General features: G+C 42.1%; 1 protein-coding gene across 1 annotated transcript in view; it reads left to right on the forward strand.

Moving 5' to 3' along the window:
• The window catches only part of WDR93 (WD repeat domain 93), a 121703-nt gene that overhangs the window by 77081 nt on the left and 28809 nt on the right, over positions 1 to 15813 (forward strand). The window contains exon 15 of the mRNA XM_053719358.1: positions 8523 to 8703. Within this exon, the coding sequence (XP_053575333.1) occupies positions 8523 to 8703 (181 nt within the window). The remainder of the gene's footprint in view (positions 1 to 8522; positions 8704 to 15813) is intronic.

Here is a 15813-nt window from a genome sequence, read left to right on the forward strand (position 1 = left end):
AATTTTTTCTGCAATGCAGCGGACCCTCCCGTTCTCACCCCTCCCTCCCCCTTCTAGCGATGGGCCCCGTCCCCATCCTGACCCTCCCACACCACCAATGATCGAAACCAGTGCTACCTGATGCAGTGTGTCTCTCTCTGCATTGGTCTCTCTGCACTTCTATTTCTGCCCTGCCCCACTTATGGGGCATGCATAAATAGAGTGGTCTCACCACTGTTAGAGAGATCGCGGCAGAAACAGGTCCAGGACAGGAGCACAGTACAGAGTACAGCACTGGTTGTTAAGGGCTTTTTATATGTATATATTTTATATGTATAGATAACTATATATATATATATATATATATATATATATATATATTTTTATATAAATATATATATATACACATAAAACAGTATGCAGCCTGCAATGCATGCATATCTGCTCTTGTTGTATTGAAACACCTAATAAATTTGAGATCTACGAATCACAACACTAAAAGTTAATGCATTGTTGGGAAATCATACTCATCCAACTTTTTGCACATACCATATGTTTCATTAGAATATGCAGTAATGCCAGCTTTCTAGTTTTGGATATTCATAATATAGACTGGCCCGCAAAATCATGTAATTAAGGGCTTACTACATGCAGCATCATAATTCAAATACTTAACAAGATGTACAAAGCATATTGCTTGAAACTCTTTGTTATGTTGTGTAGACTGCTATTATGGGAGTTACAAAGGTTTTGACAATTTAGCTCCATTTGAAAACATAGGAATTAGAGACTATTCTCTCTTAAGAGTTCTTTGAATTTCTAATGTATCAAGACTCTAATTTCACAAAATGTCTCTTTTGCAAAGAATTGTTTCTAATTCTGCTACATTCAGTTATCATTTTTAAAATATGTAATATTCACACAAAGTATATCACAAAGTATATCACTTGTGTTAATAATAAAATAATATATAAAACTGCTTATCTATGCTTAGAATTATTTATTTTCTGCAGGGCTTAAAGGCAAAAATGTTCTGTAATCGAACTGCTGTTGTTTTATTATTATTACTAGTACTAAAGCAGTACAGGGGTCCCACCCCTTGCTCTCTCCCCCCTCTCTTTTGCTTTCTCTCCCTCCTCTCTTTTGCGCTCTCTCCCCCTCTCCTTTGCGCTCTCTCGCCCCTCTTTTGCTCTCTCTCTCCCCTTTTTGGCTCTCTCTGCCCCCTCTTTTGTTCTCTCCCCCCCCCTCTTTGGCTCTCTCTCCCCCCTCTTTGGCTCTCTCCCCTCTTTTGCTTTCTTTCCTCTTTTGCTCTCTCTCTTCCCCCTTTTTGGCTCCCCCCCCCCTCTATTTGACTCTCTCCCCCCCTCTATTTTGCTCTCTCCACCCCTCTTTTTTGCCCTTCTCCCCCCCCCCTCTTTTTTGCCCTTCTCCCCCCTCTCTTGCTCCCTCTCTGGCCACGCCCCCATCACGGCGCTCCCGTCGGCCACGCCCCCTGACACTCCTCTTCAGCCTTGCTCTGTGCTGAGTGTCAGGATCGAAACGACCAGGTATGTTTGTCACATGCAGTCTCTACTGCGTATGACTGCATCTGACAAACATACTTGGCCATTTATTATATAGGATTATTATTATTATTATTATCTTGCACTTTCAGTCCTGAGAATTCCTTAAAAAGATTACATTTGTCATTTAGGCATGTTCTGCTTCTATAATAAGGAATATTCAGACTTCTCTTTTGCCCTTGAAGTGTATGTGCGTGTGTGTGTATGTATGTGTGTGTATGTATGTGTATATATATATATATATATATATATATATATATATATATATTGGTGAAAAGAGTGGTATTAGGGCGCACTGTTCGAAGGTTAATGACCAATAATGTGTTAATATTAATATTGGTACCAGAGGTTATATACTGAAAATACACAGATATCCAATATAGTATATACTATATAATCAACCACCATACATAAAATGAAAATTATAGTATAGTGTAAAATTGGTATTGATGTAATATTACTTTGTAATTACATGGAAAAGATAGAAATTAGTGATTACTAGTTTCAGAAATTAATACACCTTATGTAATATACACAGATGAGTGTTCTCACAATATGTGCATCTCATGTAATATATAAAGATCCCAATAAATCAAATACAAGATCCTAAGTAGTGACTTTAGAAAGAAGTGCACAAATTATTTTAAAACAAAGTGCACAAAGTACACAAGTGATTTTAGTCCCAAATTTGTATAGGATTATGCAGAACCAATTCTAGTTCTTTATCTTGTCATCTCAATATGTTAGAAGTAAGTGCCCACTTACTAGATTTAACCTCAATCCTATGAGGTAAGTAAAAAGCGTCCTTATAGGTTTAAGTTGTCCCTCAGCAACCTAGAAACAAAATGAGGAAGAAGGGAAGCTGAGTCCTGGAGTCAATGAACAAGTTTATTGAGGAGCAGGCTTCAGGATACAAGGTAAGCTCCTATCTTACGCGTTTCGCGCATGGGCACATGCGCTTCATCAGAGATGGATGAAACAATGCTTCTTTGCCTCCTCAGTGTGGTTAGAAACACTGCTTCCCTGCCTCTTTAGTGTGGTAGAAGATTTTCTCCCTTCACAGCTTGCCTTTGTTCACCTCCTACATAGGAGCATCTATTTTAGCTTGTCAGAAATACTTCAGAAAAGCACATTGAAAATGTATTGTATGCTCCTTTGGTAGCGCCAAGGTCACTTTTCTTTAATTCTCACACCAGCCTTACGGTCCAGAACTGAAGAGGACTCAGATCATCCAATCAAACGGCCAATGTTAGAAGCAATGCTACAGCCTGGATCCACTGCAGATCCCCCTCTGCAGTGGATCCAGGCTGCAGCAATGTTGCTTTAGTCCCTTACACACACTGTAAAAATTTCAAAGACTTCACTATATTTTTACACTGTTTTGCAGTTTAAGTGCTAGTTTTTTCTCTTAAAGGCACAGTAACGTTTTTGATTAATTGCTGTTTCACCTTTATTAAAGTGTTTTCCAAGCTTGCTTGTCTCATTACTAGTCTGTTAAACATGTTTGACATAGAGGAAACTCCTTGTTCAATATGTTTGGAAGCCATGGTGGAACCCCCTCTTAGAATGTGTACCAAATGTACTGAAATTTCTATAAACTATAAAGACCATATTATGGAGCTTAAAGATTTATCTCCAGGGGATTCTCTGACTGAAAAGAGGGAGATTATGCCATCTAACTCTCCCCATGTGTCAGAACCTATAACTCCCGCTCAAGTGACGCCAAGTACATCTAGTGCGTCTAATTCTTTTACCTTACAGGACATGGCGGCAGTTATGAATGCTACCCTCTCAGAGGTATTTTCCAAACTGCCAGGTCTACAAGGAAAGTGAGACAGCTCTGGGGCTAGAACTAATACAGAGCTTTCTGACGCTTTAATGCCTGTGTCCGATATACCCTCACAATGCTCAGAAGCCGAGGCAGGTGAGCTTCTATCTGTGGGTGACTTTTCAGACTCAGGGAAGGCGTTACTTCAGTCTGATTCTGAAATGACAGCACTTACATTTAAGCTTGAACACCTCCGCTTATTGCTTAGGGAGGTTTTAGCGACTCTGGATGACTGTGACCCCAATGTGGTTCCAGAGAAATTGTGTAAAATAGACAAATACTTTGCAGTGCCTGTTTACACTGATGTTTTTCCAGTCCCTAAGAGGTTTTCGGAAATTATTACTAAGGAATGGGATAGACCAGGTGTGCCGTTCTCTCCCCCTCCTGCTTTCAAAAAGATGTTTCCCATAGATGCCGCCATACGGGACTCGTGGCAGACGGTCCCTAAGGTGGAGGGAGCAGTCTCTACCCTAGCTAAGCGTACAACTATCCCCGTCGAGGACAGTTGTGCTTTCCTAGATCTTATGGATAAAAAATTGGAGGGTCTCCTTAAGAAAATTTTTATACATCAAGGTTTTATTCTCCAGCCTCTTGCATGCATTGCCCCAGTTACTGCTGCAGCGGCTTTTTGGTTTGAGTCTCTTGAGGAGGCTCTACAGGTGGAGACCCCGTTAGACGATATTCTAGACAGGATTAAAGCTCTTATGGCTAAGAATTCAGGTTTTGCCATTATGGCGCATAGGGCGCTATGGCCTAAGTCCTGGTCAGCAGACGTTACTTCAAAGTCTAAGCTTCTTAACATCCCCTTCAAGGGACAGACCCTATTCAGGCCTGGTCTGAAGTAGATCATTTCTGATATTACTGGAGGAAAAGGTCACGCCCTTCCTCAGGATAGGTCCAATAAGTTAAGGACCAAACAGAATAATTTTCGTTCCTTTCGAAACTTCAAGAGTGGCGGAGCTTCAGTTTCCTCTAATGCAAAAGAAGAGGAATTTCGCCCAGTCCAAACCAGTCTGGAGACCTAACCAGGCTTGGAACAAGGGGAAGCAGGCCAAGAAACCTGCGGCTGCCTCTAAGACAGCATGAAGGAGTAGCCCCCGATCCGGGACCGGATCTAGTAGGGGGCAGACTTTCTCTCTTCGCCCAGGCTTGGGCAAGAGACGTCCAGGATCCCTGGGCATTAGAGATTGTTTCCCAGGGATATCTTCTGGACTTCAAAGCTTCATCTCCAAAGGGGAGATTTCATCTCTCACAATTATCTGTAAACCAGATAAAGAGAGAGGCATTCTTACGTTGTGTTCAAGACCTACTGGTTATGGGAGTGATCCACCCAGTTCCAAGGGAGGAACAGGGGCAGGGCTTCTATTCAAATCTGTTTATAGTTCCCAAAAAAGAGGGAACTTTCAGACCAATCTTGGATCTCAAGATCCTAAACAAATTTCTCAGGGTCCCACCTTCAAGATGGAGACTATCCGAACCATCCTCCCTATGATCCAGGAGGGTCAATATATGACTACCGTGGACTTAAAGGATGTTTATCTCCACATTCCGATTCACAAAGATCATCATCAGTTCCTCAGGTTCGCCTTCTTAGACAGGCATTACCAGTTTATGGCTCTTACCTTCGGGTTAGCCACGGCACCAAGAATCTTTACGAAGGTTCTAGGGTCCCTACTGGCGGTTCTAAGGCCACGGGGCATAGCGGTGGCTCCTTAACTAGACGACATTCTGATACAGGCGTCGACTTTTCAAATCGCCAAGTCCCATACGGACATTGTTCTGGTGGAAGGTGAACGAAGAAATGAGTTCTCTCTCCCCTCTCATAAGAGTTTCCTTCCTAGGAACACTGATAGATTCAGTAGAAATGCAAATTTTTCTGACAGAGATCAGGTTATCAAAGCTTCTAACTTCCTGCCGTGCTCTTCATTCCACTTCTCGGCCGTCAGTGGCTCAGTGTATGGAAGTAATCGGCCTAATGGTAGCGGCAATGGACATAGTTCCGTTTGCCCGCTTACATCTCAGACCACTGCAACTTTGCATGCTCAATCAGTGGAATGGGGACTACACAGATTTGTCCCCTCTGCTAAATCTGGATCAAGAGACCAGGGATTCTCTTCTCTGGTGGTTATCTCGGGTCCATCTGTCCAGGGGAATGTGTTTCCGCAGGCCAGAGTGAACTATAGTGACGACAGATGCCAGCCTTCTGGGCTGGGGCGCAGTCTGGAACTCCCTGAAGGCTCAGGGTTCGTGGACTCAGGAGGAAGCCCTCCTTCCGATAAACATTCTGGAACTGAGAGCGATATTCAATGCTCTTCAGGCTTGGCCTCAACTAGCTGCGGTCAGGTTCATCAGATTTCAGTCGGACAATATCACAACTGTAGCCTATATCAACCATCAGGGGGAACAAGAAGCCCCTGGCAATGTTGGAGGTTTCAAAGATAATTCTATGGGCAGAGGTTCACTCTTGCCATCTCTCAGCTATCCATATCCCAGGAGTAGAGAACTGGGAAGCGGATTTTCTAAGTCTGCAGACTTTTCATCCAGGGGAGTGGGAGCTCCATCCGGAGGTATTTGCCCAGCTGATTAAACTATGGGGCAAACCAGAACTGGATCTGATGGCGTCTCGTCAGAACGCCAAGCTTCCTTGTTACGGGTCCAGGTCAAGGGATCCCCAGGCAGCGCTGATAGATGCTCTAGCAGTGCCCTGGTCCTTCAGCCTGGCTTATGTATTCCCACCATTTCCTCTCCTCCCTCGTCTGATTGCCAAGATCAAGCAGGAGAGAGCTTCGGTGATTTTGATAGCACCTGCGTGGCCATGCAGGACTTGGTATGCAGATCTGGTGGACATGTCATCCTTTCCACCATGGACTCTGCCACTGAGGCAGGACCTTCTACTCCAAGGTCCATTCAAACATCCAAATCTAATTTCTCTGCGGCTGACTGCTTGGAGTTCAAACGATTGATTTTGTCAAAACGTGGTTTCTATGAGTCTGTCATTGATACCTTAATTCAGGCTCGAAAGCCTGTCACCAGGAAAATCTATCATAAGATATGGTGTAAATATCTTCATTGGTGTGAATCCAAGGGTTACTCATGGAGTAAAGTCAGGATTCCTAGGATATTATCCTTTCTCCAAGAAGGATTGGAGAAGGGATTGTCAGCTAGTTCCTTAAAGGGACCGATTTCTGCTCTGTCTATTCTTCTGCGCAAGCGTCTGGCAGATGTTCCAGACGTTCAGGCGTTTGGTCAGGCTTTAGTTAGAATCAAGCCTGTGTTTAAACCTGTTACTCCGCCATGGAGTTTTAATTTAGTTCTTAAAGTTCTTCAAGGGGTTCCGTTTGAACCTCTGCATTCCATAGATATCAAGCTTTTATCTTGGAAAGTTCTGTTTTTGGTAGCTATCTCTTCGGCTCGAAGAGTTTCAGAGTTATCTGCCTTACAGTGTGATTCCCCTTATCTGATCTTCCATGCAGATAAGGTAGTTTTGCGTACCAAACCTGGGTTTCTTCCTAAGGTGGTATCTAATAAGAATATCAATCAGGAGATTGTTGTTCCGTCACTGTGTCCTAATCCTTCTTCAAAGAAGGAACGTCTATTACACAATCTTGACGTGGTTCGTGCTTTAAAGTTTTATTTACAAGCTACTAAGGATTTTCGTCAAACATCTGCATTGATTGTTGTCTACTCTGGAAAGAGGAGAGGCCAAAAGGCTTCGGCATCTTCTCTTTCTTTTTGGCTGAGAAGCATAATCCGTTTAGCTTATGAGACTGCTGGCCAGCAGCCTCCTGAAAGAATTGCAGCTCATTCCACTAGAGCGGTAGCTTCCACATGGGCTTTTAAAAATGAGGCCTCTGTTGAACAGATTTGTAAGGCGGCGACTTGGTCTTCGCTTCATACTTTTTCTAAATTCTACAAATGTTATACTTTTGCTTCCTCTGAGGCTATTTTTGGGAGAAAGGTCTTGCAGGCAGTGGTGCCTTCCGTTTAAGTTCCTGCCTTGTCCCTCCCTTTATCCGTGTCCTAAAGCTTTGGTATTGGTATCCCACAAGTAATGGATGAACCCATGGACTGGATACACCTTACAAGAGAAAACAAAATTAATGCTTACCTGATAAATTTCTTTCTCTTGTGGTGTATCCAGTCCACGGCCCGCCCTGTCACTTTAAGGCAGGTGTTTTTTATTTTTAAACTACAGTCACCACTGCACCCTATAGTTTCTCCTTTTTCTTGTTTGTCTTCGGTCGAATGACTGGGGGTGGCAGTTAGGGGAGGAGCTATATAGACAGCTCTACAGTGGGTGTCCTCTTGCAACTTCCTGTTGGGAAGGAAAATATCTCACAAGTAATGGATGAACCCGTGGACTGGATACACCACAAGAGAAAGAAATTTATCAGGTAAGCATAAATTTTGTTTTTGCTAATTTTACACTATACTATAATTTTCATTTTATGTATGGTGGTTGATTATATAGTATATAATATATTGGATATCTGTGTATTTTCAGTATATAACCTCTGGTTCCAATATTAATATTAACACATTATTGGTCATTAACCTTCGAACAGTGCGCCCTAATACCACTCTTTTCACCAACATTCTTTCCTTAGAATAGAAATAGGACGGTGCTGGGTGGGGACCTAACATTTGCCCTTGTTTCAGGTATAAAGGCAGCCAGTTCATTCACAAACCAACAAAACACTGATCTTGGGGGGCACACCTAGCGCTGATATTTCCAAGTTCTCTTCAAATAAAAAAAAATATATATATATATGCATGTATATATATATAAATATGTGTGTATATATATATATATATATATATATATATATATATACATACATACACTAGGCTGGGATGATATAACCAGTCAGAAGCCAAATCGCCTTGGCCAAAGGGACGTATATAACAGACTTCTTGGTTGCTCTTTGCAAAAGAGGCTTCTGAGTTGCATAATAGGGAATAAGCAATGCCACTGGCACTGCACATGGGCAATTTAGGTCAGTGATGGCTAAATAAAGTGTTACTACTCAAAAAAAAAGCAAAAAGGGAAAAATGTACATCTAGACACTGATTTTAGCTTTTCAGAAATCATAGTAACAGACCCTTCATATGTAAGTGCAGATGTATTTATTTATTTGATCTTCACATTTTAGGTGATGAGAAAGTTGCTGCTGATGAGATTTTGGCTTCAGAAAACAGGGCTTGTTATTTGTTTACTTTCACCTTTAGTAGCTTGTCACTAATGTCTTCTATTACCAAGAGCCAGCAGCATACGTCACTTACCTTGGAGAGTTTACCATGGGAACAGAAGTGTGAGGTTTTGCTGCAAAATAGGTGAGAACATTCTACTACTTATTACAATACAAGAATAAATAAACTAGTTGTCTTCCGCTTCTTTAGCATACGTTGAACATGATTTTACATCCTACAAAATGTGGAACTCTAACTCTTAAACCACGTTTTTTAAAAGTTCTATTTAAACTAGTTTTATCCAGCATAAGGCAGCTTTCATAATGCTGCCTCCCTTTTTTTTAATCTGACTCCATTTATGTGCAGTATGTTCTTTGGGTCTGTTCTTGTGAAGCATTAGGGCAGGCTGTGCCAACTCACTCAAAATGATAGTTATTAATGTCACTATTAAATAGTACATTTAAAGGAATACAAAACCTAAATTATTTAATGATTCGTATAGAGCATGCAATTTTAAGCAACTTTCTAATTTACTCCTATTATTAATTTTTATTCGTTCTCTTGGTATCTTTATTTGAAAAGCATGAATGAAAGCTTAGGAGCCGGCCCAAATTTTGGTTCAGCACCTGGGTAGTGCTTGCTGATTGTAGCCACCAATCAGCAAGTGGTACCCAGGTGCTGAACCTAAAATGGAACAAAGAAAAATTGATAATAGGAATAAATTAGAAAGTTGCTTTAAATTTCCATGTTCAATCCGAATCATTAAAGAAAAAATGTGGGTTTAGTATTCCTTTTAAATCCATGTACTGTAAACATGCCAGTAAGTTTAGTTTGCTTTAAAGATTTGCACATGGAATTTTGTTTTTATAAATTCATAAAGCCAGCTGCCCCCATGTAAAGCTACTTTTTCTCTTGTTAAGTGTATTCAGTCCACGGATCATCCATTACTTATGGGATATATTCCCTTCCCAACAGGAAGTTGCAAGAGGATCACCCAAGCAGAGCTGCTATATAGCTCCTCCCCTCACATGTCATATCCAGTCATTCTCTTGCAACTGACATAGCAGGAAGGTGTGAGAGGAGTGTGGAATTTTTATACTTAATTATTTCTTCAATCAAAAGTTTGTTATTTTAAATGGCACCGAAGTGTGCTGTTTTTTTCTTTCAGGCAGTATTTAGAAGAAGAATCTGCCTGCGTTTTCTATGATCTTAGCAGAAGTAACTAAGATCCACTGGCTGTTCTCGCACATTCTGAGGAGTGGGGTAACTTCAGAAAGGGAATAGCATGCGGGGTCCCCTGCAGATGAGGTATGTGCAGTAGAATATTTTTCTAAGGAATGGAATTGACTAAGAAAATACTGCTGATACCGATGTAATGTAAGTACAGCCTTAAATGCAGTAGCGACTGGTATCAGGCTGATGAATGTATGTACAATAAGTAATTTTCTAAGGAATGGAATTTGACTAAGAAAATACTGTTAATACTGAAGTAATGTATGAGCCTTAACTGCAGTAGAAGCGACTGGTAGCAGGCTTATTAATAACACTACCTAACTTTTAAAGTGCATGTTTAAAACGTTTACTGGCATGTTATTCGTTTTTTGTGAGGTACTTTGGTGATAAATCTTTTGGGGCATGATTTTCCACATGGCTCTCGTTTATTTCTGCATAGAAACGGTTAACTGAGGTTTCCCACTGTTGTAATATGAGTGGGAGTGGCCTATTTTAGCGCTTTTTTGCGCAGTAAAAATTCAGTTACAGTCTTCCTGCTTCTTCCTCCTTGATCCAGGACGTCTCTAGAGAGCTCAGGGGTCTTCAAAATTCATTTTGAGGGAGGTAATCAGTCACAGCAGACCTGTGACAGTGTGTTTGACTGTGATAAAAACGTTAATTGTTAAATTGATTATCCGTTTTTGGGTATTAAGGGGTTAATCATCCATTTGCTAGTGGGTGCAATGCTTTGCTAACTTAATACATTTACTGTGAAAATTTGGTTGCTATAACTGATTTGGTTCATTGTTATTTCAACTGTGACGATTTTTTGTGCTTCTTAAAGGCGCAGTAGCGTTTTTTATATTGCTTGTAAACTTATTTGAAAGGATTTTCCAAGCTTGCTAGTCTCATTGCTAGTCTGTTTAAACATGTCTGACACAGATGAATCTGTTTGTTCACTATGTTTGAAGGCCAATGTGGAGCCCCATAGAAATATGTGTACTAAATGTATTGATGTCACTTTGAATAAAAGTCAATTTTTATCTGTAAAGAAATTATCACCAGACAACGAGGGGGAAGTTATGCCGACTAACTCTCCTCACGTGTCAGTACCTTCGCCTCCCGCTCAGGAGGCGCGTGATATTGCTGCGCCAAGTACATCAGAGAGGCCCATACAAATCACTTTGCAAGACATGGCTGCTGTTATGACAGAGGTATTATCTAAATTGCCAGAATTAAGAGGCAAACGCGATAGCTCTGGGTTAAGGACAGAGCGCGCTGATGATGTGAGAGCCATGTCCGATACTGCGTCACAATTTGCAGAACATGAGGACGGAGAGCTTCATTCTGTGGGTGACGGATCTGATCCAGGGAGACCGGATTCAGAGATTTCTAATTTTAAATTTAAGCTTGAGAACCTCCGTGTATTGCTAGGGGAGGTATTAGCGGCTCTGAATGATTGTAACACGGTTGCAATTCCAGAGAAAGTATGTAGGTTGGATAGATACTTTGCGGTACCGGTGTGTACTGACGTTTTTCCTATACCTAAAAGGCTTACAGAAATTATTAGCAAGGAGTGGGATAGACCCGGTGTGCCCTTTTCCCCTCCTCCGATATTTAGAAAAATGTTTCCAATAGACGCCACCACACGAGACTTATGGCAGACGGTCCCTAAGGTGGAGGGAGCAGTTTCTACTTTAGCTAAACGTACCACTATCCCGGTGGAGGATAGTTGTGCTTTTTCGGATCCAATGGATAAAAAATTAGAAGGTTACCTTAAGAAAATGTTTGTTCAACAAGGTTTTATCTTACAGCCCCTTGCATGCATTGCGCCTGTCACTGCTGCTGCGGCATTCTGGTTTGAGTCTCTGGAAGAGGCCATTCGCACAGCTCCATTGGATGAGATTATGGTCAAGCTTAAAGCACTTAAGCTAGCTAATGCATTTGTTTCTGATGCCGTTGTACATTTAACCAAACTAACGGCTAAGAACTCCGGATTCGCCATACAGGCGCGCAGAGCGCTATGGCTTAAATCCTGGTCAGCTGACGTGACTTCTAAATCTAAATTGCTTAATATTCCTTTCAAGGGGCAGACCTTATTCGGGCACGGCTTGAAAGAAATTATTGCTGACATTACTGGAGGTAAGGGTCATACTCTTCCTCAGGACAGGGCCAAATCAAAGGCCAAACAGTCTAATTTTCGTGTCTTTCGTAACTTCAAGGCAGGAGCAGCATCAACTTCCTCCGCTCCAAAACAGGAAGGAACTGTTGCTCGTTACAGACAGGGCTGGAAAGCTAATCAGCCCTGGAACAAGGGCAAGCAGGCCAGAAAGCCTACTTCTGCCCCTAAGACAGCATGAAGAGAGGGCCCCCTATCTGGAAACGGATCTAGTGGGGGGCAGACTTTCTCTCTTCGCCCAGGTTTGGGCAAGAGATGTCCAGGATCCCTGGGCGTTGGAGATCATATCTCAGGGATATCTTCTGGACTTCAAAGCTTCTCCTCCACAAGGGAGATTTCATCTTTCAAGGTTATCAGCAAACCAAATAAAGAAAGAGGCATTTCTACGCTGTGTACAAGACCTCTTAGTAATGGGGGTGATCCACCCAGTTCCGCGGACGGAACAAGGGCAAGGGTTTTACTCAAATCTGTTTGTGGTTCCCAAGAAAGAGGGAACCTTCAGACCAATCTTGGAACTAAAAATCTTAAATAAATTCCTAAGAGTTCCATCATTCAAAATGGAAACTATTCGAACCATCCTACCCATGATCCAAGAGGGTCAATACATGACCACAGTAGACTTAAAGGATGCCTACCTTCATATACCGATTCACAAAGATCATTATCGGTACCTAAGATTTGCCTTTCTAGACAGGCATTACCAGTTTGTAGCTCTTCCCTTCGGGTTAGCTACGGCCCCGAGAATTTTTACAAAGGTTCTGGGCTCACTTTTAGCGGTACTAAGACCGCGAGGCATAGCGGTGACTCCGTACCTAGACGACATTCTGATACAAACGTCATGTTTTCAAATTGCAAAGTCTCATACAGAGATAGTTCTGGCATTTCTGAGGTCGCATGGGTGGAAGGTGAACGTGGAAAAGAGTTCTCTATCACCACTCACAAGAGTCTCCTTCCTAGGGACTCTGATAGATTCTGTAGAAATGATAATTTACCTGACGGAGGCCAGGTTATCAAAACTTTTAAATGCTTGCCGTGCCCTTCATTCCATTCCACGCCCGTCAGTAGCTCAGTGCATGGAAGTAATCGGCTTAATGGTAGCGGCAATGGACATAGTACCATTTGCGCGCCTGCATCTCAGACCTCTGCAATTATGCATGCTAAGTCAGTGGAATGGGGATTACTCAGATTTGTCCCCTCTACTAAATCTGGATCAAGAGACCAGAGATTCTCTTCTCTGGTGGCTTTCTCGGGTCCATCTGTCCAAGGGGATGACCTTTCGCAGGCCAGATTGGACAATTGTAACAACAGATGCCAGCCTTCTAGGTTGGGGCGCAGTCTGGAACTCCCTGAAGGCTCAGGGATTATGGACTCAGGAGGAGAAACTCCTCCCAATAAATATTCTGGAGTTGAGAGCAATATTCAATGCTCTTCTAGCTTGGCCTCAGTTAGCAACACTGAGGTTCATCAGATTTCAGTCGGACAACATCACGACTGTGGCCTACATCAACCATCAAGGGGGAACCAGGAGTTCCCTAGTGATGTTGGAAGTCTCAAAGATAATTCGCTGGGCAGATTCTCACTCTTGCCACCTGTCAGCGATCTACATCCCAGGCGTGGAGAACTGGGAGGCGTATTTTCTAAGTCGCCAGACTTTTCATCTGGGGGAGTGGGAACTTCATCCGGAGGTCTTCGCTCAACTGATTCATCGTTGGGGCAAACCAGAACTGGATCTCATGGCGTCTCGCCAGAACGCCAAGCTTCCTTGTTACGGATCCAGGTCCAGGTCCAGGGACCCGGGAGCGGCGCTGATAGATGCTCTGGCAGCCCCTTGGGTCTTCAACATGGCTTATGTGTTTCCACCATTTCCGATGCTACCTCGACTGATCGCCAAGATCAAACAGGAGAGAGCATCAGTGATTCTGATAGCGCCTGCGTGGCCACGCAGGACCTGGTATGCAGACCTAGTGGACATGTCGTCCTGTCCACCATGGTCTCTACCTCTGAGGCAGGACCTTCTAATACAAGGTCCTTTCAACCATCCAAATCTAATTTCTCTGAGGCTGACTGCATGGAGATTGAACGCTTGATCCTATCAAAGCGTGGCTTCTCGGAGTCAGTTATTGATACCTTAATACAGGCATGGAAGCCTGTTACCAGAAAAATTTACTATAAGATATGGCGTAAATATTTATATTGGTGCGAATCCAAGGGTTACTCATGGAGTAAGGTTAGGATTCCTAGGATATTGTCCTTTCTACAAGAGGGTTTAGAAAAGGGCTTATCTGCTAGTTCGTTAAAGGGACAGATTTCTGCTCTGTCTATTCTCTTACACAAACGTCTGGCAGAAGTTCCAGACGTCCAGGCTTTTTGTCAGGCTTTGGCTAGGATTAAGCCTGTGTTTAAGACGGTTGCTCCTCCGTGGAGCTTAAACTTGGTTCTTAAAGTTCTTCAAGGGGTTCCGTTTGAACCCCTTCATTCCATTGATATTAAGCTTTTATCTTGGAAAATTCTGTTTTTGATGGCTATTTCCTCGGCTCGAAGAGTCTCTGAGTTATCGGCCTTACATTGTGATTCTCCTTATCTGATTTTCCATTCAGACAAGGTAGTTCTGCGTACTAAACCTGGGTTTTTACCTAAGGTAGTTTCTAACAGGAATATCAATCAGGAGATTGTTGTTCCATCATTATGTCCTAATCCTTCTTTAAAGAAGGAACGACTTTTGCATAATCTGGACGTAGTCCGTGCCCTGAAGTTCTATTTACAGGCAACTAAAGATTTTCGTCAAACTTCTTCCCTGTTTGTCGTGTACTCTGGTCAGAGGAGAGGTCAAAAAGCTTCGGCAACCTCTCTCTCCTTTTGGCTTCGTAGCATAATACGTTTAGCCTATGAGACTGCTGGACAGCAGCCCCTGAAAGAATTACAGCTCATTCCACTAGAGCTGTGGCTTCCACCTGGGCCTTTAAGAATGAGGCCTCTGTTGAAAAGATTTAAAAGGCTGTAACTTGGTCTTCGCTTCACACTTTTTCAAAATTTTACAAATTTGACACTTTTGCTTCTTCGGAGGCTGTTTTTGGGAGAAAGGTTCTACAGGCAGTGGTTCCTTCCGTTTAAGTTCCTGCCTTGTCCCTCCCATCATCTGTTTACTTTGGCTTTGGTATTGGTATCCCATAAGTAATGGATGATCCGTGGACTGAATACACTTAACAAGAGAAAACATAATTTATGCTTACCTGATAAATTTATTTCTCTTGTAGTGTATTCAGTCCACGGCCCGCCCTGTCTTTTTAAGGCAGATCTACATTTTAATTAAAACTCCAGTCACCACTGCACCCTATGGTTTCTCCTTTCTTGTCTTGTTTCGGTCGAATGACTGGATATGACATGTGAGGGGAGGAGCTATATAGCAGCTCTGCTTGGGTGATCCTCTTGCAACTTCCTGTTGGGAAGGGAATATATCCCATAAGTAATGGATGATCCGTGGACTGAATACACTACAAGAGAAATAAATTTATCAGGTAAGCATAAATTATGTTTTTCTTTATTGATAATGCACACTACAATAGACAGCACAGCTTCCGCATTGGCCGTACCACATTCATATTCTTTAAAAATAAGAAAATTAGTTTTAAATGAGAATGAACAGCTGCAAAAATAAAAACTTTTTTTAGTGCAATGTTTTTTAACCAATCTACACATATTGGCATGTGTACAGTGCATACAATTAAATTCATTGTTTAATAGTGACAATGTTTATAGAAACATACGGCTAGATTACGAGTTTTGCGTTATGAGTAAAAAAGCAGTGTTAAGCCTCATAATGCTGCTTTTTTACTACTGCTGCTATTACGAGTTTTGTAGGTACA

Source organism: Bombina bombina, chromosome 6 (assembly GCF_027579735.1).
Source record: "Bombina bombina isolate aBomBom1 chromosome 6, aBomBom1.pri, whole genome shotgun sequence".
In the NCBI taxonomy this organism is placed as follows: Eukaryota; Metazoa; Chordata; class Amphibia; order Anura; family Bombinatoridae; genus Bombina; species Bombina bombina.